General features: G+C 44.1%; 4 protein-coding genes and 1 long non-coding RNA gene across 8 annotated transcripts; 4 read left to right on the top strand and 1 right to left on the bottom strand.

The window, feature by feature from the left end:
- Nucleotides 1-90: 90 nt before the first annotated feature.
- On the top strand, nt 91-5,929 carry LOC120657621 (protein LUTEIN DEFICIENT 5, chloroplastic). 3 transcript variants are annotated; one of them, XR_005668248.1, is made up of 17 exons: nt 91-406; nt 1,004-1,565; nt 1,651-1,876; nt 1,965-2,036; nt 2,160-2,270; nt 2,345-2,536; nt 2,633-2,794; nt 2,887-2,982; nt 3,055-3,156; nt 3,299-3,331; nt 3,417-3,497; nt 3,576-3,658; nt 4,146-4,277; nt 4,801-4,861; nt 4,996-5,080; nt 5,151-5,387; nt 5,571-5,929. XR_005668248.1 is itself a non-coding variant. In XM_039935995.1 (17 exons), exons 2-16 carry the CDS (start codon nt 1,129-1,131, stop codon nt 5,349-5,351), a joined length of 2,055 nt encoding a protein of 684 aa, XP_039791929.1. In that variant the 5' UTR covers nt 93-406; nt 1,004-1,128; the 3' UTR covers nt 5,352-5,387; nt 5,590-5,929. The 3 variants fall into 3 exon arrangements, 2 of the variants coding, with proteins under 2 accessions (XP_039791929.1, XP_039791928.1); XM_039935995.1 differs by having other exon boundaries at nt 93-406; nt 5,015-5,080; nt 5,590-5,929; XM_039935994.1 differs by having other exon boundaries at nt 101-406; nt 5,015-5,080.
- On the bottom strand, nt 5,509-7,251 carry LOC120657626. Of its 2 annotated transcripts, none has more exons than XM_039936005.1 (5): nt 6,654-7,251; nt 6,380-6,556; nt 6,112-6,181; nt 5,953-6,024; nt 5,509-5,832 (listed from the first exon to the last, which is right to left on the bottom strand). In XM_039936005.1, exons 1-5 carry the CDS (start codon nt 7,035-7,037, stop codon nt 5,777-5,779), a joined length of 759 nt encoding a protein of 252 aa, XP_039791939.1. In that variant the 5' UTR covers nt 7,038-7,251; the 3' UTR covers nt 5,509-5,776. The 2 variants fall into 2 exon arrangements, with proteins under 2 accessions (XP_039791939.1, XP_039791940.1); XM_039936006.1 differs by having other exon boundaries at nt 6,380-6,553; nt 6,654-7,204.
- Nucleotides 6,967-7,738, top strand: LOC120657627. The gene is made up of 2 exons (XR_005668249.1): nt 6,967-7,076; nt 7,174-7,738. It is a non-coding gene; the product is annotated as an uncharacterized LOC120657627 (long non-coding RNA).
- A 3,478-nt stretch (nt 7,739-11,216) lies between these two features.
- On the top strand, nt 11,217-15,231 carry LOC120657619 (3-ketoacyl-CoA thiolase 2, peroxisomal-like). The gene is made up of 14 exons (XM_039935992.1): nt 11,217-11,489; nt 11,566-11,642; nt 12,090-12,174; nt 12,338-12,464; nt 12,560-12,658; nt 12,750-12,817; nt 12,891-12,998; nt 13,084-13,161; nt 13,703-13,835; nt 13,938-14,034; nt 14,170-14,293; nt 14,371-14,479; nt 14,595-14,678; nt 14,798-15,231. The coding sequence occupies exons 1-14, from the start codon at nt 11,409-11,411 to the stop codon at nt 14,905-14,907; spliced, it is 1,380 nt and encodes a 459-aa protein (XP_039791926.1). The 5' UTR covers nt 11,217-11,408; the 3' UTR covers nt 14,908-15,231.
- Nucleotides 15,232-15,918: 687 nt separating this feature from the next.
- Nucleotides 15,919-20,480, top strand: LOC120657620 (GTPase-activating protein gyp1-like). Its single transcript, XM_039935993.1, has 10 exons — nt 15,919-16,577; nt 16,954-17,086; nt 17,163-17,346; nt 17,927-17,997; nt 18,084-18,221; nt 18,311-18,402; nt 19,104-19,375; nt 19,658-19,743; nt 19,827-19,928; nt 20,018-20,480. The coding sequence occupies exons 1-10, from the start codon at nt 16,483-16,485 to the stop codon at nt 20,177-20,179; spliced, it is 1,335 nt and encodes a 444-aa protein (XP_039791927.1). The 5' UTR covers nt 15,919-16,482; the 3' UTR covers nt 20,180-20,480.
- The last annotated feature ends 1,887 nt before the right edge of the window (nt 20,481-22,367 follow it).

Below are 22,367 nucleotides of genomic sequence, written 5' to 3'. Positions count from 1 at the left end.
CATCTTGATTTTTTTCCCTTCTATTCTGAAAAAAAAACTTCGCCTCTTTTCTGACCATGCAAGCTTTCATGTGACGATGTGTAATTTTAGCTATGCAAAAGAGGCAGGCATCTATATCTTATCCTATGCCTCTTGCACCGGTGGGAAGAAGTCGTCTTATCTACTATTACCATGTACGAAAAAACAAGGTAGCAAGTGAAAACCCAAGGTAAGACAGAAGGCTTTGTTTTGTCCGTGACAGTTGGCCCTCTGCGCTTCGTTTTTTCAGGAACAATGCAAAACGGGATTGAACGACATGGACATTTCAGCGGTTGCCGAGTTGAAATGTACAGGAAACTGATGAGGATTGGCTGCCAAATCAAGAGTAACATGACGATGCCTTCGGTATCTTCATAGTAGCACACAGGTATTCCATCTTGGTTTGCCACCCGTCAGCAGTGGTTCAGCTATAAACTAGTATACTGCTAGTGCCGGAGCCTCCCTCGCTCCACACGTTTAGAAAGTACTCAGCACGTATCCATACGCGTGTAGAGAAACGCATCGTTTCCTCCACAAAAGGTTGAATAGGACGGTCACCGTAATAGGTCAAGGCTATCTGGAATTCTGGCCACCACTCACACGTGCACCAATAGCAATTGCATTTAAACTTGGAAAAAAAATGCCAAATGAAACACCCCCAATATCATCATGTTACAATGAAAATTTGTAGCAAAACACGATAATGTAGCGGATCATTTTGCATTGGTGGAATGCCAAAAAAAAAAGTATCTCGATAAATACAGGCTCGGAATTAATAAAAGATCTTGCTGAACCAACAAAAGCAAGAGTTCTTTTTTTTTTGCCAACAAAATCAAAAGTTCTTTTTTTTAGCATCAACAAAATCAAGAGTTTGGACTGGGAGGTTTGCAATAAAAAGAAGGGAAATCTCCAAATGAGATATAAGGTTGTTTTTTCCTCGCGAAAAAAAAGATATAAGGTTGTTTTTACTATGGATTTTCGTTAGACTTTGGACAGGAGGCTTGGGGTCTGACGCCATAAGATACCGTTGCCTGGAGCCAACAGATTCCGTCAGACAAGCCAAATGCACGCTGGACATCCCCCCTCTCCGGCTCTCCCGCCGCCCGGAAGATGCCAGTGGCCGTCCTGCTCGCTCGGAAGGCAGCAACGCAACAACAAAGGGTCGGAGCACCCAACCCCACGTCCTCCCCCGCCTCCTCCACCCTCATCCCCCCACTTCCTTTCCTCCTCCCTCCTCCGCTTGTTCCCGCACTTTCCATGTCACTGCACCACTGCTCCGCCGCCACCACGACGCCCGCCATGGCCGCCGCCCCGGCCAGCGCCGGCCTCTCGTCCGCTCCCCCGTTCCGCCTCCTCGGCTCCGGCCCGTCCCAGCTCCGACTCCCTCAAGCTGCTGCCTGCCGCCGTCGTTCGCTACTCCGCTGCGCCGCCTCTGGCGGCGGTGATGGCGGCGCCGGTTCCGATCCGACCCTTGAGGAGCAGAGGCGGCGTCAGGCCGAGCTGGCCGCGCGCATTGCGTCCGGCGAGTTCACCGTCCAAGGCCCTGGGTCAGCACCCCCTGTTCCACATCATTTTTCCCTCGTTTATTTGTTTTTCTCCAGGAGTAATTTGGTTTCAAATTTGGGGTTTCAGATGGATTGCTCCTCTCGTGGGGAGGCTGTCCAAGCTGGGGCCGCCGGGGGAGCTCGCCGCCGCGCTGCTCACGAGGCTGGCCGGCGCTGGTGCCGCGCGCGGCGGCCCGGAGATTCCGCAGGCGGTGGGATCGATCAACGCGGTCGTGGGCCAGGCGTTCTTCGTCCCCCTGTACGATCTCTTCCTCACCTACGGCGGCATCTTCCGCCTCAACTTTGGGCCTAAGGTGACGCGCAATTTACTAGAATTTGCTTCAGAAACCCAGTTGGGGGCGTTACCGCGTTGCTGATGATTTCAGGCTTGTGTTCTTCCAGTCATTTCTTATAGTATCTGATCCGGCTATAGCTAAGCACATTCTGAGAGAGAACTCCAAAGCTTATTCCAAGGTTTGGCTATCAATCCGGATGCATACAGCTCGACTGTTGCTACCAAAGCTTCTTTCCATCACTCGGGAAGATGTTCTGTTCATTCCCTGCGTTGAGCATGCTATTTGATTGTGGCTGATGCAGGGAATTCTTGCGGAAATATTGGAGTTTGTCATGGGTACAGGTTTGATCCCAGCTGATGGGGAGATTTGGCGTGTTCGGAGGCGTGCTATTGTTCCCGCATTGCATCAGAAGGTACTAGCTATCTAGCTATTCGTAAGGTTTAGTGTATCAACTTCTTTGTTACTCACCTGAATGTTGCTCTGCAGTTTGTCACTGCAATGATAGGTCTCTTTGGAGAAGCTTCAGATCGGCTCTGCCAGAAATTGGACAAGGCAGCATCCGATGGGGAGGATGTGGAGATGGAATCTTTGTTCTCTCGACTAACGTTAGATGTCATTGGGAAGGCAGTATTCAATTATGACTTTGACTCACTATCTTATGACAATGGGATTGTCGAGGTTATTATTCGGATTTTGCTCTATTTTTATTTCCATTTCTCTATGCTTCTTATCTGAAACATTTACCCTTTTTCTTTATTCTGGGATGGTGATCAGGCAGTGTATGTAACACTAAGGGAAGCGGAAATGCGTAGCACTTCTCCTATACCAACTTGGGAAATACCCATATGGAAGGACATCTCCCCAAGGCAGAAGAAGGTCAATGAAGCTCTCAAGTTGATAAATACTACTCTCGATGAACTAATTGCCGTATGCAAGGTACATCTTTTTGGTACTTGGATCTTACTGTCTTACGTATTTAAAAAATCATGAGTTCATGACAGCAATATTGCCTATTGTTGCTAATGCAGAGACTGGTGGAGCAAGAAGATCTTCAGTTTCACGAAGAATACATGAATGAGCAAGATCCTAGTATTCTTCACTTTCTCTTGGCATCTGGAGATGATGTACGATGCAAAATGTGAATTTTTCTATATCATCTTCCTCATCTTCACATAGCTGCAATCCATCTATCGTAGGTCTCCAGTAAGCAACTCCGTGATGATCTAATGACAATGCTCATAGCTGGTCATGAGACCTCTGCAGCGGTCTTGACATGGACATTTTATCTTCTGTCTAAGGTACACTGCTGAAAACTCAATGCTTTATTGACATAGATATATCAAATGCATTGGTGTTTTTTTTATTGTCTTCATATCTCATTTGTATTAATAAACCAATATTAAGCTACTTACCTTTTTTTATCTGATTGCTACACTGCAGTATCCAAAAGTAATGGCCAAGCTCCAAGATGAGGTAGGCCTTTGTTTTTTTTTTTTTACTTTTAAGATGTTTTCCACTCCTTCCAAAATTTCACGATTAGTATTACTCAATGCTGCAGGTTGATAGTGTTCTAGGTGATGGTTTGCCAACAATTGAGGATGTGAAGAAACTAAAGTACACTACTCGAGTGATTAATGAAGTAAGAAACTAACAATTCTATCTCAGAGAATATGATTGATCATTGAATAAGAATGTCACCAAATCATTTTTGCTGCAGTCGTTGAGATTATATCCGCAGCCACCGGTTTTAATTCGTCGGTCGCTTGAGGATGATATGCTGGGAGGGTACCCAATAGGCCGGTAATCTTTTTCTAGCAGAATTTTAAAAACATTTAAACCACCAATGCCAGCAAATATTCAGTTAGCTCTAGTAGTTAACCTTAAGTTTAGGGAATTCCTTCTGTTGTTGGAGTTATATAAAGAAGGTAGTTTTAGTTTTAAGACAATTGTGAGGACTAATCAGCACTATAGAAGTAAATTAATAACACTAGATTTCTTCTATTTTGGGGGGGTTTATTTACTATATATTTCGAATTCCATTGATTGTATAAGAGATACACACTTGGTAGTAATATTAATTTAAACATGTAAAAAGATGCAAGCCTACAATCCGTCCCAATGTTGTGCCGTCTGTTTATGGCACAATATTTTATTTTTTCTGCTTTCAAAATACTATTGCTGTCAAAGTAACTTGATTTGATAGCTGCTCGAGGATATTTGGATATATGATACCGTTCATTCCTTTGGTGTTACTGTCTGAAATGTTTTTGTTTCTTTTTTGTTTAAGTGGAGAAGACATTTTTATTTCTGTCTGGAATCTTCACCACTGCCCAAAGCACTGGGATGATGCAGAAGTTTTCAACCCAGAAAGATGGCCTTTGGAAGGACCAAATCCAAATGAGATAAACCAAAATTTCAGGTTCCCTCTCTATCACTGTACTGAAATGCACTTATAGTATAGAGTTGGCTTCTGGTACGCTGTTTTTTTCAGTCTAGTTATCCATATTTGAATGTGCTTATCCTCTGCTTGTTCTCTGAATAAATTTTGATTCTTTTGGATACTGAGTTACATAGTGATTTGGTCATCAGCTCACAACTAAGTACTATTTTCAATTTTTTTTGCATGCATTGAACTTTTCATAAGCGATTTTGTGGTACTAGTTCAGTAGTTCTGAGTTATTACATAGTACGTAGGGTTTTTAATGATGCAGCAGATTGTATGGGCTTAACTGATTCCAGTGACTGAGATTCTATGTCTCACTATTTTATTAGCTTAGGGGAACAAGGTGGGAATACTTAAATTTCCTTTTAAGAGCATATATTTCAAATAAACAACAAAAATAAAGGTTGGCTTATTATACTTGTTGCCTACAACCATGTTGATTAATTCCTGAAGAATTGTTTAGTCACAGTGGGATTCACACAATCTCTTGGATTTTCAGTTACTTACCATTTGGTGGTGGACCAAGGAAATGTGTTGGTGACATGTTTGCCACTTTTGAGGTAACTTTTTTAGAATTTTATACCTGTTTTTTTAAAAAAATCAAGCTTTTACAAGCCCAATATCCCATTTTACTACACTAGCAACAAAACGATCACAACAGAGCATGCACATTTTGAACTCAAAATAAACATAGGCATACTGGGTCAATGCAGACTGTGGTCGCAACAGCAATGCTTGTCAAGCGATTTGACTTTCAGATGGCTCCAGGAGCACCTCCGGTATGCTTCTACCAGTTTCTGGTTTGTTATAGTTAATAACCGTACCCATTATTTATGAGCAATATGATAGGTTGATATGACAACTGGAGCAACAATTCACACAACTGAGGGGTTGAAAATGACTGTTACTCGGAGGACAAAGCCACCAGTAATTCCAAACCTGGAGATGAAAGTTGTTTCTGATTCACAAGAACCCAGACTTTCTACTCCAACAATGGTTGTTAGTGCTGCTACTGTTGCTTCGGGAGAAGATCAAAGGGAACTCTCCTGATTTAGCTGTTTCAAGTTGCAATGACATACAGAATGAGTATGTTTTTTGCATTCTCCTCGGAGTTATAATTCATTCACTTATTTCTCTAAATTATTTTGATTCGGCATGTGCATTTGCTCACATTTTCTCATGTTTCTTCCATTCTTTGGCATATTTCTTCTGAAAGATTATTTAGGCACGTCTATTTATATTGCTCTGGAAATATTTGACTTGTTACAGCATTTGGTTGTGCGAGCAGTACAATACAGAGAAGAAGTTTCCTGGTGTGCTACTTTTACGAGGACAAGATCTCAAACTCTTCCTGGCTTATTTTCACCGATTCTACAGCGCACTCCTACAGATTATAGATCTGCTTGCTACCACTCAAAAACACCATGGACATATTTACAACAAGTTCTGACTTCCGAGCATGGAATGCTGCCCTTCTAAATCTTCAGCAGTCCTTCCAACTCGCGAAGAACATCAGCACGGGTAACTATACCTGTTGATAGTGTTTAGAACCTCATTAAGCTTGCAAACTCATCAATGTTAAATAATACAAATCAAGTATATATACATTCAGTCCTTTTGTCTCTTAACTGTTTGCCATTCTGATACTCACCTATCACTTGTTTATCCTGATTTACAATTGGTAGTCTGTGAATTTTCTTCTTGAGCATCAGAACTGCAGCATCTGTAGACATTACACATGTACTCTTAGATTTAACTCACTAAAAGCATACATAAAAAGAAAAGGAGGTGAGATGGAAACAACGATTACCCATCACTGTTTTATCTGATGATATTGTGATGGCTGGAGAGGTCATTACTTCTTCAATCTTTGTTTTTGGCTGTTACAAGCAGCAGTAGATCAGTAAACAAAATTGATGTTCTCCTTTACCCTTGAAAGAAACTAGCCACTTGTTATGTGCAAGCTTGCGTACAAGTTGTGTGTGTGCGTGCGGGTGCGTGTGTGTGACAGGGAGGGAGGGAGGGAGGGAGGGAGGGAGGGTGTGTGTGTGTAACAGGGAGGGAGGGAGGGAGATGACCCCGTGCGAAGCTTTGTTCCGGTCATTCTTGACGACCACCCCAACACATCTGAGGCTGCTGTCTACAACTGGAAGCCCTGAGACAGCCTCAAAGTGGCATTCCACCTCCTCCAGCGTCTGCTCTGCTGTGGCCACTAGCACAGGTGTTGACATGGTCTCACTCAAGAGAGCTACCTGCTGTATTCACCAAAAAAAAAACGTTCAGAGTTCAGCTAGAGCTGAAGGAGATCAGGAGAGCTAACACTAAAAATATCAAGAATTCCAGTTCAAGTACCTGATTGCCTTCTTGGACGGTCTCCTGTGACTGAAGGTAGGCACGGAGATCATCGTAGCTGAGAAGGGAGAAGTTCTCAGGCCACTCGCCTGAGATGATTGCCTCAGGGTTCTCGTCGAGCCCAAGCCGTAGGCTGGCGTCAACGAAAGTGGACGCCCTGCACTGAAAGGTTGGTGATCCCTTTCCAGCACTGCCCCTAGCTCTTGTGTTGATCTTTGCCCCTCTGGCAATGGAGCAACTCTGGAAGGTGTTGATGCATGCCATGGATGGAAGGAAACTATTGGTGGGTGGCTCACTGGTTTCTGTATGTTCTTCTGCAGATTCTTGCAGGGGAGTGGGGTTTATAAAAAGACTGTCAGGGAGCTGAGGTGGATAGGAATTCATGGAAGGCCTGGTCCAACAATGACTGGTACTGCTGACAAGGTACTAGTGATGGACTTTGACTTGATGGCCCTGCATCTCATTATCATGTAGGATTACCATCTGTTGAGAAGGTTAAGAGTTGGACTGCTCACTGCAGGTTGATACTTGATACATGGAGTAACCAACGGTGACTGTTCTCTGAGTAGCTGTGGTTGCAGTGAGCTAAATCGACGAAGAATTACTCGAGGTGCCTGTGTGATGATAGTGCATTTTTATTTAATTTACCCTGGGACAAGTAAGTGTTGGATCTGGATATGTGCCCAACTCTGAAGGCGACACCATATGCTGCATTCAGCGAAGGAGGCTGGATTCAGTCTGTTGTCGCTCTGAATCTGGCCCCGTTTCGGATATGGATGGATTGACGTGGAATTTGGACGGGCCGCCTGCTGGAAGTTGGGCTTCCCGTGCAATGATGGGTTCTTGTACAGGGACGGGACGGCCGACGTGGCGCGCGGTGACTGGTGGCCGAGATTCCCGTGGGCCCCTATCGCGTGGCAGAGGATAAGGTGACTGATGAGTGAGCGCCTGTGGAAGTGTGGGTTGATGCCTTGATGGATCTGAATGGAGTTGCAATTTTTCCTCTAGTTTCGTGGTCGATGGCCTGTGAATTTGTCCAGTATGGTTGGCCTCTGTTTTGGGTACTAGTGCTGACACTTGCTCTAGTTGCTCCGGCGAGCTCACGGTATCGACTGAACCCCCACGCGGGCACGGTATCTATCCTCTGGTTTTGGTGCGCACAATGGAACGCCAGTGATAGCTGCTTCCTGTCCTAGCGTTTCGCAGTGTGCTTTTGCAGTTTTGTTGTCCGTGCAAAGATATTTTCTAAAAGCGCGTCAGGATCGAATGGATTTCATGCGAATTTTCTGCAAAAATCTCCACATGCTTTTGCTGCATGCGTAGAGCTTCGGTGGAGCTTCCTAGTGGTGCAAATGGGTGCTTTTATGGTATCCATTGCCCTCTTTAATTCAAAAATTCGTACTAGTTTCATTTTGAAAAATTAGTACAAACTTAAGTTAAAAAAGGGGCGGTAGATACCTTTTTTTTGTGACTTGGGGCGGTAGATACCTTTAGGTGCGCCTATTTGCACCCTATACCTTCTCCTTGGCTGGTTGCGATCGAGGTTTTTTCTTTTTCTTTTTCTTTTTTTTGGAAAACGCGATCGATCTACTCCTACTTGCTACAGCCTAGGCCGTTGAAAGGCCGTTACGCAGCCCAACGTGATGCTGAAGCTCCCGAAGCATCATGTTGGGATCGGGCGGTAGTGGGCCCCTATGGAGCCCTACGTGCATTACTGTTAGAAGCAAACAAGATAGGCAGACCGTTATCATGAAATCAAAGCTAAAAGTACTTTATTTCAGGAAGTTTTATTTAAGCACGAGGTTGGAGACACTAATAACGAGGTTTATGTTCTCGCTAAAAGTATCTGTAAGCTGGCACGGCACGTGGGAGATATGTGTGGCTCCTTGGTTGTCCAGAAATATTGCATACCTCAAAACATTGTGAATCATTGAGAGCAAAGGTGCACGTGAGTATCTAATAGTGTTTTTTTGAACCATCTAATTAATTATGATAGAATGTTGCTCTAGTTTATTTTTTCTTCCAAATTATTTATGCATGTCGGTACTCTGTAGCAGGGGTACCCACTCTTACCGCAGCAAGACAGGACCCTCGTAGTTATCCGTAATTACGCGTAAGGACGGAGTAGCCAGGCCCCACCGGTCAGGCTCTTCCCTCACCAGGCCAACGGCCCGGACCCGTTCCCCGCCTGGGGATGGGTCCGGAGACGCCACGTGTCTCTAAGGGATGGAAGCTCCGAGCTGACAGCCAGGCCTCGGACCCCCCATAGGGGTCCGGGACCTCCTGCGCCGTCCGGACCCCCTACCGTGCGGGGGTCCGGAGACGCCACGTGTCCCGGGGGCACGGGCGCGGGCTCGTGCGCGAGTCCTCCGCAAGGGGGACTCGCCCACCCACCACATTTAATGCGGATGGTTGACGCATGCTCTGCCGCCGCAGCACGCGGGACAGCCTTTGACAGGCCCCGCTGTGCACCGCGTATTACCAAGGTGCACAGTGCAGCCGCCTGTGCCGCGCCCGCGCAGAGCTCGTCAGCCGCATTAAATGGATACGACGGCACGGCACTTTTCCATCATGCCGCCTACGCCGCTCCCTACACAGCCGTTCAGCTACGTGGCAGGCGACGCCACTGGCTACGACGGGCGCCGTTCCGACAAGACAGCGCCTAGACACGCTGAACGGGAGACTCCAAGAGCAGGCAAAGATATCCAGAGAAAGATCTCCTTTGCCTGCAGCACCATAATGATGAACAGTACTATATTTTATACCGCATCACTGGGCCCACTTGTCGGGGTCCCGGCAGCCATGTATGCGCCTCCCTTGGGATATAAAAGGGAGGCACTCGCTGTGCACAGGACAGTTTTTTCAGACGGACACAAGCTCTCGCAGCTCTCACGCTCTCGTGGGGGTGGGAATACAATACACAGTGGACGTAGGGTATTACGCTCCGGCGGCCCGAACCACTCTAAATCTTGCTGTGTTCATCGTGTTCTGGAGGGAGATCGTTCTGAGACTAGCTAACCCCCGAGTACACACCCTCTGAGCTAGGGCGGGTGTCTTCCGCCACCCGGCCGTGGTTGCAGCTCCACGACAATGCATAATGCTACTCTAGTTTATTTTATCCATTTGTGTCGATTCAATAACGAAAAATATATTTAACTTGCATCCCTAATTGAGAGCCTATTTTTTATAGACAGGCCGTTACGGGCCCCTGTCCTAACTAACCAAAGCCAGCCAAGCCCCTTCTGCGTCAGCGGTGACGCCAGCCGCGTGGAGTTGGAGCCCGACAAATTCACGAGTCATGGCACGTTCCGTTCCATGCGGAGATGAGTATATCCTCCGCAAACCAACCAGGGCTAGGGATATAACCTCTGACCATATTTCATGGGGCATACGGCTATTTCCATGTGGACAACTAGAGATAGATACTCTTTATTACTATTTCTCTGTTCCAAATTATAGATGATTTTAGCAAATTTAAATATATATATATATATTAGTCGTTCATTGATTTTACTATGCACCTAGACATGATGATATATATCTAGATGCATAGCGAAAATTATATATCTAGAAAAATCAAAACGACTAATAATTTGAAACGGAGGGAGAAGTTTTGTTGGTACCTAGATATGAGTGTATATCTAGATACATAACAAAAATTATGTATCTAGAATTCTAGATTTGCTAAAATGATATATAATTTGGAACGGAGGGAGTAGTATAGAATTAAAAGATGTTGGCTTATGCCATGGTGCTGCCTATTTTTCTTCTTCTAATAATGTTTCAAGTAGACCCAAAAGAACTCGGCAGGAGCCATTTAGAACAAGATGAAAACAAACGAAGACTAAAGGATATGAAATGGTACCGGATAGTAATTTGTATTTTTTTTATAAAAAAAGTTAGCACGAGCGCTTCCATATTATTTAAGAAGGAGAAGCAGGTTCAATTCTTACAAAGCGGATATTACATATATAACCTGTAACTTTTTTCATAACTGTACACTATATTTCCTCCATTTCACAATATGTGTATGTTCCGCTTACGTAGACCTTATGGTAGTTTTTTTTACTATGTGTGTAATGTTTAAAAATGACTATTTAGCTTTTGAGCCTCTAATCTAAGTATACGGACCAGGTTAGCACAGTAGCACTGTGAGATAGAGGCAGCAGAAACACAAAAAATATGGATAGAGGTACTCTAACTAAATGCGCTTAGGATGTTGCAAATTGGTGACCGGAAAAAAAAAGAGCAGATAGATCAATAGAAACCAGGCTTAAGGACAAAATGCAATTTGTTTTCCTTAAGAGGCAACGATCAGTCACAGGAACCGGATACAAAATCGGCGTTCAGGAAATGCAATTTTTTTGGCACAAAATACATGCAGTTGACCAGAAACAAAAAAAAAAACAAGGGCTAGAAATATTTCAACTTAAACGTGCAAGCAAAAGCTTCTAGAGGTGGCAACGCAAGTATGTTCTGGTCGGCATGGCCCGGTGCGATCCTGATTTCCTGATCCCAATCCGTGCCATGCCGATGCCGATGCCCATGCCCATGCCGTACGCCGGATAAACACCGGTCGCTTGCTTGCTTGCTTGCCGCCTGCTTTTTCCTGCCGCTACGTGCCGGCGCCGCGCCATAATAACAGAGCAACAGCGAGCAACCAGCAATTCAATTCTCCTCCGCAACCTCCCACCTCCCCTCCGCCTCCTTCCCCTTGGACGACAACCCCAACGCAAGCGAGCGAGCCAGCCAGCCATGGAGAAGGCGATCGACCGGCAGCGGGTCCTCCTCGCCCACCTCGTCCCCTCCTCCTCGTCCTCGCGGCCGCAGCTGGAGGTGAGCTCCTTCCCTCATCTGCTGCTTGCTTTTCGTTTGGTTTGGCTGACTGATTTGGCGGGTGTTCGCTGTTCAGGCGTCGGCGTGCGCGGCCGGGGACAGCGCCGCGTACCAGAGGACCTCCTCCTTCGGAGATGATGTTGTCGTCGTCGCGTAAGCCTTCTTCCTACAGTTTTTGTTTCTTCTCTCCTCCCCCCCTCTTTCTTAGGGAGTACTCCTATTTCAGTATTGCCTTGTTTAGGACAACAACTCTTCGACGTGCTGACTGATGGGAAGTTAGAAACTGAAATTGCGCCCCATCGGATCGCGTCGATTAACCTCAGTTAGTCATGAGGAGAACTCACCTCAGCAATTCAGCCCACTAACCATGTCCTGCTATTTACCAACGAGAATGCGTAGTCTAGTCAGCTAATTCACAGGAATAAGTACAGATAAGGATACCGCTATGCAGAGACAGACGAGCTCAATTAATCAAAATGTTCGAAAAAGAAAACTTAGCAACCCAAGGATAGCTGCTTTGGCCCTTTAAGTATCAATCATTATGCTGCATATGTGTATCCATTGACGGATGCCTCTTCCTTGTGTCCTGTCTCACTGCAGTGCATACCGGACGCCGATATGCAAGGCCAAGCGAGGGGGTTTCAAGGACACGTACCCAGAGGACCTCCTTACTGTTGTTCTCAAGGTTTGATTTTGTTATCTTACTTCTCTGCTTGTTTTTGCTACAACGGGAACTTGTTGGCCGTGCTTAAACGTAAGAGTTTTCATTACATTTGATTAACTGTGCTTAAACAAAAGTTTGACGTGCTCATTGTCCATGTTCTGTTACTTTTGTTTCCCACCTGTAGGCTGTTCTGGACAACACTAAAATCAATCCAGGTGACATTGGTGACATTGTGGTTGGGACGGTGCTAGGTCCAGGTTCGCAGCGAGCAAATGAGTGCAGAATGGCTGCTTTCTATGCTGGATTCCCTGGTAAACCCCTATGTTTGCAACCATGGCACCCTTGTATGAAGAAGAGGATTCTACCTTCTGGGCAAAATTTTCACTATCCCATTTTGTTGTTGTAGAAACTGTTCCTGTGAGAACTGTCAACCGACAATGCTCATCTGGGTTACAGGCAGTAGCTGATGTCGCCGCCGCTATAAAGGCTGGTTTCTATGACATAGGTAATTGCAGTATGCTGAATATACACGCTAGCTTTGCTGCTGTTATTTTGTTTCAGTGCTGAGTATGACTGCTTTCCCCCCCTCCAAACAGGGATTGGTGCTGGTTTGGAATCCATGTCGATAAATTCCATTGCTTGGGAAGGACAAGTAAACCCAAAAGTAAGGATTAGTAATCACATTGTATATTGATATAGATGTTATTGTTATTTCTATAACACATTTTTCTCTACAGATAAGTGCATTCCAGAAAGCACAGGATTGTCTTCTGCCCATGGGAATTACTTCTGAAAATGTTGCTCATCGATATGGTGTCACCAGGCAAGAGCAAGATCAGGCTGCTGTGAGTTCCCTAGGAACAAACTGTTTCAATTTAATAATTTCTTTGTTTCGATTAATATGGTAATTAAAGCTTCACGTTTTATCAGGCCGAGTCTCATAGAAGAGCTGCTGCAGCCACGGCTTCTGGAAAATTTAAGGATGAGATCGTCCCTGTGCCAACAAAGGTAAGAGGCATTGAAATTTCGTTTCCTAGCCCTCAGATCCTGTCATGGTCGGACTCCACTATAGGAGGCGCAACAAGTCAGTTTAAAGAGTCCTAGTCGGTTTAGATTGGATAAGATTGAGTCGGTTAGTTGTTTCGGGAGTCTGTCTTTAGGCTTGGCGCATATAAGCCTTGACCTGTGATTTCTTTTGCATCTAAGATTGTATCTGATACTTGGCTAGGGCGCCTGCCTTCCTGGTGCACGGTGAGCTTCAACCATTGCTCCTGCGCGCCGGCGAGGTCCAGGGCCACAGCCTCCTACCTCATTTGAATACAATCTTCGTCAAGTTCCTTCCACAAACTCCCATCCATCCCTAGCCCGTGACAGATCCTTTCAAGTAGACACTAGCAACAGTTAATCTAGTGTTTTTAACTGTCTTAACTTAGCAGTAACTAATATGCTTGTTGTCGGACCAATGTTTCAGTCTAGTTATCTAGAAAAACAGAAACTCTTTTAATGATCATTATTGTAAGTGTTCGCTGACGCTTTCCATATTGTGCAGATCGTTGATCCTAAAACTGGAGAGGAGAAGAAAGTTGTGATATCTGTTGATGATGGAATTAGGCCAGGCACCACAGCATCTGGATTGGGGAAGCTTAAACCAGTTTTCAAAAAGGATGGGACTACAACTGCAGGTATTGCAGAAGAGAACAATTTTCGTTAACACCCTCCTTTGCATCCAGAGTTTTTTCACTCGCTGCTGAAACAACATCTGATAAATGATTCAAACTGTGTAGGCAATTCTAGTCAAGTGAGTGATGGTGCTGGAGCTGTTCTCCTAATGAAGAGATCTGTAGCTCTGAAGAAAGGACTTCCTATTCTTGGTGTTTTCAGGTACCTCATGCGCCCTTCCATATATACATACATACAACATCTTCATTAGTTCAAATTGTGTTTATCATCATTGTTTTGACCTATTTTTCCTCAATTCATAGTTACACTAAAATGTTTCTTGACATAATCTATTAGGAGCTTTGCTGCTGTTGGAGTGGACCCAGCTGTTATGGGTGTTGGTCCTGCTGTTGCCATTCCTGCTGCAGTGAAGTCTGCTGGCCTTCAGATTGAAGACATTGATCTCTTTGAACTGAATGAGGTCTGTCTATCTCTCATAATCAACACATTTTCTCTCATCTATTAACAATATCTGATTACCGAATTATCCGCTTGCAGGCATTTGCCTCTCAATTTGTCTATTGTTGCAATAAGCTGGGACTAGACCGTTCCAAAGTAAATGTGAATGGAGGTGCGATTGCCCTTGGACACCCTCTGGGTGCAACAGGTAACCTAACAACTACTTGTATGCGAGATTGTCAGGAAATGGACTGACATTAATACCTGTTACCAGATCATCTGAGCGAAGTCATCTAAGCTGGTAATTCCATTTTGTTATTCAGGTGCGCGGTGTGTGGCTACTCTTCTGAACGAAATGAAGCGCCGAGGAAGAGACTGCCGATTTGGTGTTGTAACCATGTGCATCGGTTAGAACTATTATCTCCATCATGCTCGTCGTTAGATACTCATATTTGGATAAGTACAAAGGCAGAGAATGTGTAATGAGTAAACTCAATTTAACCATGGTGCACTGTGGTGCATGCAGGATCTGGGATGGGTGCAGCAGCTGTGTTTGAGCGGGGAGACACGGTGGATGAACTCTCCAACGTCCGGGACATCCAGTCACACAGTTTTCTATCAAGGGATGCAAAGTAGAATTGCATAAACATTATTATCTATCTCAAGGCATCGATCAGAGTATCATCCTAAAGCATAAGCCTTCTATGTTAGCAATACAGAAAACCAATTTTTTTTCCACATAAACTATGTATACAAGGAATAAAGGGCATCATATGGTATCTTGTTGTAGCCACCCTTAGATGAAAAAGGGAAAGAAAAGGGTGTTGCAACCAAACAGCTCAATGTTCGGAGCTTGTTCTCTTGTTGGTTTGTTTCCGGATCTGAAGAGAAATGAATTCCACCTTATTGCCTTATGTACTTGGAGCTAAAGGATAAATAGAGTACCTTTGTTCAACGGGATGATTGGGAATTGCAAATCTGTTAAGATGCATGCTGATAGTTACCTCTTGTTCATCGGGCGGGAAGCTGGATGAACTGGTACCCCGTGTTCCGGGGATACAGCTTTCCGATGGGGTCATTCACGGTTAGGCCATGCCTGAAATGGTCCCATCTTTAACTGCAAATTTTGATGGGTTCATGGCATCGCCTTGTGAGTTGTGAGCAAGGATTTGAAGCCTGCTGCAAGATTGCAGGGGGTACAATTATTGATAATTCAATTTTTTTCGTTTTGAACTGAGGTGAGGGTTATTAGCTCTACAAGGGGTAGTACAATTTAGCAAGAATCCTTTTATAGACTTTCTTTCCTAATCTTCCATACTTGAAGCCTCTTAATTGATACTCCACTTCCTAATCCTAACTTCCTAAATCAAACATTTTTATCTTTGACCAACAATCATTCTAAAAATAATTTATTTTAAATAGAGAAAGTTAAATATGAACTTGTTAGCATCATTTACATATCAAAGTTTAAAATATTAATTTAGGATAAATATAAATGTAGCTACTATAGTTTAGAACTAGGAGAGTAGATCGTTATCCAAATACTCCATGATCCAAGATAACAAAATTCTGCATGTAGGCCCCAAAGCTAACCACACGTCCACACTACGATTACGAACGAGAGAAGCGTAAAGCAGGAAGTACGCTTTCGTTGCTGCGATGTGAGGATTCCAGGCAAGGCGCTTTCAGTTGCATTCCCAAGGATCCCCAATTCCTTCTGCTCCTCCACAACTAGACCGGCAAGGCGGATCCGCGACGGGCCGCGGACGACGAGTCGACGACGGCGAGGTGGATCTGCGACGGGGCGCGGCCGGCGAGGCGGATCAACGTCAGGGAGCAGCCGGCGCGGCTAGGACGGGCCGCGGCCGGCGAGGCGGATCCGCGTCAGGGAGCCGCCGGCGCGGCGTGGGGACCTCGGGCGACGCGGGGAGGAGCGGGCGGCGTTTGCGTCGGCTGTTTGAGAAGCGACTGTTTGGGTCCGTGACCCTTTCCTTTCGCGCGGGCTCCGTTTGTTGGAGATAGTCTGAGCAGCAGGATCGAGCGGACAGCGGGGCAGCCAGGCGGCAGGCGCGCACGGGCAGCAACGCCGCGGGTCTCGGCGATGCTTTGCGGGCGGGCGTGAAGGGCGTGCGCAAACGAGCTGAGGCGTCCAATTCCCTGCGCCTGGGCGTGAGCTCGGTTGCCGGAGCCAGGCAGCGCGGACCGGCGGCGATGAGCGGCAGCGGTGGAGGAGTCGGCGGCGGTGCCGGCGGGAGCCCCAACAACACGGAGTGGCGCTTCAACCAGACTCTCCGCAACGTGCAAGGGTAAGCCGATCTTTCCTCCCTCGCGCGATCTTCGATCTGATTGTGTCCAAATGGGACGGCTGTAGCTTTGCTTAGTGTCAGTACACTAGTGCCGTTTCTAGGCTGCATATTCCGCTGAAATGTTCATGATCTGTTTCTTTGTTATCTATACATCAAAACACCATGGACATTAGAATTTGTTAACTCTGTTATTCAGAAATAACGAAATGGCACTTTTACAACCTGTATACTCGCAATCTTTGTTTCTTCCATCAAGGTGCCATAGGGATGTTTTGATTAAACATATATATTACTGTTTCTAGACATCGTGTACCCTATCTGCTTGTATATAACCTTAAAATGATCTATGGCTGTTATTGTCCAAACTCTTTGTCAGCATGCTTAAAGGACGCAGCTTTCCCGGAAAGGTTTTGCTAACTCGGCGATCTGAGCCTCTTTCCCCTCCTGATTATTCTCCAAGATTTGAGAGTGAGCATGATGAAGATGAGCACAAGGGAGGTTCTCAGGAGGTAATGTGATATTACTTTGATTGCTTTTGACATGTAAAGAAGATGTATTGTAACTGATGGAGTTGGCATTGTGCAGGGAGAAGGCCAGGCACCTGGAAACTCATTTGACAGTGCAAGTGCAAAGAAATCAAATATTCTGTCAACAAGTAGCTCAAATTCATTACCAGATGCCCAAGGGCTAGTTTCTGGGGCTAGAGCTACAGATTCTGCAAGAATTGATAAATTCACAAAGGAACTCTCTAGGCCAGCTGTTATATTAGGTATGCAGACTATTCTTTGTAGTATATTATTTTGAATTCATCATCAATTTTGCATGAGGTAGTTTGATCTCAGAAGTAAACATTACAGTAACATTCTTATATTAGGCATGGCTGATCATCTCTAATTTTCTATTCGGATGCTTTTGCATTGTTTTGGTCAGGAGGGCAAACATCAAAAATATTAAAATTTCTGTACAGTGATAATCTGATGAGTTGTTATTCCTTGTATTTTATGGAAGCTATGTTTTTCGCTTCAGTTTATCAATTAAGCTTTGCTTTTGTTGATGATATAAACTTACTTGTAATACAAGGAAAACTAGCATTTCATAGTATCTGATTCTTCTTATACCCATAAACCATGAAGTCGTGATGTGGCCATCTATACATTGTTTTTATTAGTAAATATTATTTTCTATCTCGGGTCAGAGCTGATAAATCATAAATCAAGAACTCTTGCATATAAATGTAAACCTTTTTGAGCTTTTTTCCTTTTAAAAATACTTTATCTTTTAATATATTTTGGTTCTTCAAGATAATGTAGAATTCAGTTGACATCTGCAATCTGTCCTCCATTATGTAGACAATTTGCGTGAATTATCTTGGAGTGGTGTGCCGCCATATATGCGACCTAATGTATGGAGGCTTCTTTTGGTGAGTAGAGATGCTTACTGTGAAGATCGCAGAACTTGTTTTGAATATTGTTTCCCAATTTTTGAATTTAATATAGCTTGCTGCAGGGTTATGCACCACCTAATAAAGATAGACGAGAAGGTGTTCTAACAAGAAAAAGACTAGAGTATGTGGAATGTGTTTCTCAATACTATGATATCCAGGATAGTGAACGCGCGGATGAAGAAATTACTATGCTTCGCCAGGTAACATTTTGGGCTTATAATTTATTGACTCATCCCCTCACCCTATTTTCTCAAAATCAATCATCTTACGGTCACCTGTTGGCCTGCAGGTTGCAGTTGATTGCCCAAGAACTGTACCTGATGTTACCTTTTTTCAGAATCCTCAAATTCAGAAATCTCTCGAGCGCATTTTATATACATGGTAAGGTGTGAGCTTGGGTGGCTTGTTTTCTTTCGCTTTGGGTTGTGGTGGTGGGTTCATTAACTGAAAAATATGTCTCTTTTCCAATTTTGATTCACTATTTTCCTCCTGATGTCAGCCTGCTGTATGCAAATATGCTTGTTTCCATTGTGGATAATACTAATTTGCAAAGTTATTCTTTATACGTTGCAAGACAATTTCTTATGTGGGAAAACTTGGTTAAGTGGATGTATTTTGCACTGAACTTGCTCTTGTATTAATTCCTTTAGTTTGTTTGCATGGATTGAGTCTGCTTTATCTTGACATCTTAATGCTTAACGCTTTCCTTCCTCTTGCACTAGCCTGGTTGTTTGTTTCCTTTTAAATAGATTCAGTCTCACCTCACCCAGATGTAGACCGATTCTCTCAGGATCAGTGACTTCTCCATCTTTTGTACTTTCATATTTTTGGTCCCTGTGCTAGTACATCTCCCATATTCAGTGCACTTTCTCTTAACACATATGTATTTTTTTTAATTTGAAGTTTTTTTTTTTGAAGTAACATGGTTCTTGTAGCCAAATTATCATCCGCACGCAGACCTGTTCTGTTGGTGCAAACATGACTTTTACTAATATTTTGACCTTTGGCGTTGTTATTTGTATTTAATATGACTGGGGTTGTATTTATTTGCTTTCTCCATTGTTCTGATGTGGGGATTTCAGGGCTATTCGTCACCCAGCAAGCGGCTACGTCCAAGGAATAAATGACCTTGTCACACCGTTCTTGGTCGTGTTCTTATCTGAGCACCTAGAGGGCAACATGGACAGTTGGTCTATGGACAATCTTTCAGGACAGGACATTTCTAACATAGAAGCAGACTGCTATTGGTGTCTCTCGAAGTTTCTTGATGGAATGCAGGATCATTACACATTTGCACAACCAGGAATTCAGCGTCTTGTTTTTAGATTGAAAGAACTAGTTCGTCGTATAGATGGTAATGTTCCACTGATTCTCATGTATTGCCACTTCTTGTTCCACTTTCTAGTAATTGTTTATCCATTCTTGAACTCCCATATATAATAATTGTGGTGGCATTAAGGATTTCTAGGACCCTTCTGTGTAGATAAATAGTTTATATACTTGTAGAACCATCAATTTGAAAGTGTCTAGCCATTTATTGTTTATGAACATGATTTGCTTGTAATTTAGTAGGACTTTTTCCCCTTATACTGGAAAAACACTTGTTCTTTACCTCATATTTTTGGGTTATATGCAGAACCTGTATCCAAGCATATTGAAGAACAAGGACTAGAGTTTCTTCAATTTGCCTTCCGTTGGTTCAACTGCCTTCTGATACGGGAGGTTTGCCCTGTTACACTAGATGACTTGATTATATATTTCATGTACACGTAAAAGAGTTGCCAACCTGTCTCATATCCCTGTAGATACCTTTTCATCTTGTCACACGCCTGTGGGATACATATCTTGCTGAAGGAGATTATCTGCCAGATTTTCTCGTGTACATCTCGGCTAGTTTTCTGTTAACTGTAAGTCCTGTTTGCAATATGTTAATGTGTTTTTATTACACCGATAGCATTTCGAGTTCCTGATAGTTTGAAACCATCTCCCCCATCAGTGGTCGGACAAGCTGCAGAAACTGGATTTTCAGGAAATGGTGATGTTCCTTCAGCACCTTCCCACAAGGACCTGGGCACACCACGAGCTTGAGATGGTCCTCTCCAGGGCTTACATGTGGCACACGATGTTCAAAAGCTCTCCCAGCCACCTTGCCAGCTAGGAACCTGTTCGATGCCTGTAAGAAGCAACAGGCCTCGTGTTCCTGCCTTGGAGTTGTTATATATCACCCTGCTAGGGCTTTTCTGGGTCTATTTTTGTCAAGCTCATGATATTGGTTGTATCCCTCCGATTTGTATATTTTACCGAGGAATCGAGATCTGCGATGGAAATCGAAGAAGAATATTGTTTGCCATTGTATGGTAGCTTGAGGCATATCAAATTCTCTTTCCTCTTTGTACCTGATAGGCTGATACACACACAGTTACTCCAATCCAACACCATGAGAGTTTTTTTTTGTTTTTTTTTTCTGACCACCTACTTGTAGCTTCTGGGACGCTGTATCCTTTCTTTCTTGTGCTGGTATCAGATTGTGGTCGAGCTGAATCAGGATGCTTGAGTGTATTTGGAGATTGTGTTTTTTCACCTTTCAGTACCCAACCCAAGGATTCGTGGAAGCTGCTTGTCGACTGCCTCTGCTATGCAAACATGGGGTTTTGAATGTTGATGCAGTGAAGGTGAAGTGGTGGCTGCTAGCTCTGCCTCCGCTAGTCTGCTGGTCGAAAAGGAGGCGCACTAGTGGTTTGCAGAGACATGAATGATACTAGTACAGGTGACTTTTCGTCGGGGCGCATAAATAACCTAGGAAATTACAGAGAGGGAGATGATTAGCCAGGATGCAGGGCGCATTTGCATTTCCACTTGCAATTTGTAGAGAGGGAGCTGGATCCGGGCCCGGCTGAGTGAGTATTGGTTGGTGGGCCTGCTCCCTTGCAGCGAGACAAACATACACTCTATTCGCTGGGCTGGAGCTGGAGTGGTGTGAGAAAAAATATTGTTGGCTGGAAGCTGGTGCTGGAACAGTGTGAGAGGAAAATATTGTTGGGCTGGAGGCTGTTAGAGCTGCCGAAGTGATACATCTCCGCCTGGTACGGTCCGCACGCACGCAGCCGTGTTCCGGTACTCGTCGTCTCGTCTAGAGCATGAGCAATGATGGAATTCCCATCTCAAACCCGGATTGTCCTTTCCAAAGTTGAATTACATTTCAAAAGAGATAGTACAGGAGAATGGAGCTGTAAACATGACTGGAACTAAAGCCCTTTTTCCTTGTTTCTTTTTTCTTCTTTCACAAATATCGGTTATTTTTCTATTGAGAAGAAAATACTCCGTAAAAGGAATCGTCCAGCAAGTATCTGTGTATGCAATGCGCACGTACGGGATTTGGTTGGTTGGGTGGACACGTGTGGTACGGAGCAGATGGGTAGGAATGGATTGGCGATGGTGATTACTCCATTGCGTTAAAGGCAACAGAGAGGAGAGGAGAGAGAAATGAAATGGGTGCGGTGGTGGGGACACAACACACAAGCTGGTTGTCGGGGCGGGCACGGGGTCAACAGTTGCCGCGCCCGCCTTTGTCGGCTTGTCGGGGCCTCGCTTGCTTTGCTTGCTTCCCTTGCGTCCTTGCTTTTCCTCTTCGTCCGTCCTCCGTCCTCCCCTCCCGGCCGGCTGGCCCCACGCACTCTCTCTCCGCTACCGCTACACGCACGCAGCTGCAGCACACCCGTAGTATCCTCTATCTATCTACGGAGTAGTCTCAGTCCTAGACTCGTAGGTCTAAATATTTATCCACACAAGTAGAAATTGTGAAATACTAGAATAGCAGCTCTAGCACATCCTCATATTTTTTACACCATCAAACTATCATAAAAATCTAATTTTTCCCTTTAATTACAAAATCGGATAATAAAAACCAATTAACCATTGAAACCGGACAATTTTGGCCCGTTTCGAAGGTGCATTCCATTTTGTGAGAATTAAAATATTTAAATTTAAACTAAAAAATTCATATGTAATTCATTTTAGATAAAAAATACGAAAGGGTTATCAAAAATTTTATAAAAAATTAGCCTACCTATTGGCATGATACTTTTCAGTTATTCATATCAATTTTTTATTTTCATAATATTTGGTTATTTGTAGTTATGCCCATTATGTTTTAAATAACTAAGCTTCAAATAGAGCAATAATAGGTAGGTTAACTTTGATACTAGTTTCATATTTTTCTAATTTAAAATGAATTAGATTTGATTTTTGAGATCTAATTAGAAGCTTTAATTTTTTTAAAAAAACTCAAAACCACCTTGAAAACCACCCCAAGGGTCAAATTTACCCGGTTTTGATTGTTGGATGGA

Source organism: Panicum virgatum, chromosome 1N (genome assembly GCF_016808335.1).
Source record: "Panicum virgatum strain AP13 chromosome 1N, P.virgatum_v5, whole genome shotgun sequence".
NCBI lineage: Eukaryota > Viridiplantae > Streptophyta > Magnoliopsida > Poales > Poaceae > Panicum > Panicum virgatum.
The sequence above is the reverse complement of the archived record's forward strand: the minus strand, read 5'-3'. Positions and strand labels throughout refer to the sequence as shown.

Excerpts from the sequence above, each read along its gene's own strand:
- LOC120657619 (XM_039935992.1), top strand. The coding sequence starts at position 11,409 with ATGGAGAAGGCGATCGACCGGCAGCGGGTCCTCCTCGCCCACCTCGTC. Across the intron at positions 12,999-13,083 it reads AAGAGCAAGATCAGGCTGCT|GCCGAGTCTCATAGAAGAGC; the intron begins GTGAGTTCCCTA and ends ACGTTTTATCAG. Across the intron at positions 14,294-14,370 it reads ATCTCTTTGAACTGAATGAG|GCATTTGCCTCTCAATTTGT; the intron begins GTCTGTCTATCT and ends ATCCGCTTGCAG.
- LOC120657620 (XM_039935993.1), top strand. The coding sequence starts at position 16,483 with ATGAGCGGCAGCGGTGGAGGAGTCGGCGGCGGTGCCGGCGGGAGCCCC. Across the intron at positions 19,744-19,826 it reads ACTGCCTTCTGATACGGGAG|ATACCTTTTCATCTTGTCAC; the intron begins GTTTGCCCTGTT and ends ATATCCCTGTAG. Across the intron at positions 19,929-20,017 it reads CGGCTAGTTTTCTGTTAACT|TGGTCGGACAAGCTGCAGAA; the intron begins GTAAGTCCTGTT and ends CTCCCCCATCAG.
- LOC120657626 (XM_039936005.1), bottom strand. The coding sequence starts at position 7,037 with ATGAATTCCTATCCACCTCAGCTCCCTGACAGTCTTTTTATAAACCCC. Across the intron at positions 6,025-6,111 it reads ATCAGATAAAACAGTGATGG|ATGCTGCAGTTCTGATGCTC; the intron begins GTAATCGTTGTT and ends TAATGTCTACAG. Across the intron at positions 5,833-5,952 it reads TCAGGATAAACAAGTGATAG|GTATAGTTACCCGTGCTGAT; the intron begins GTGAGTATCAGA and ends CACTATCAACAG.
- LOC120657621 (XM_039935995.1), top strand. The coding sequence starts at position 1,129 with ATGCCAGTGGCCGTCCTGCTCGCTCGGAAGGCAGCAACGCAACAACAA. Across the intron at positions 2,537-2,632 it reads ATGACAATGGGATTGTCGAG|GCAGTGTATGTAACACTAAG; the intron begins GTTATTATTCGG and ends GATGGTGATCAG. Across the intron at positions 3,659-4,145 it reads GGAGGGTACCCAATAGGCCG|TGGAGAAGACATTTTTATTT; the intron begins GTAATCTTTTTC and ends TTTTTGTTTAAG.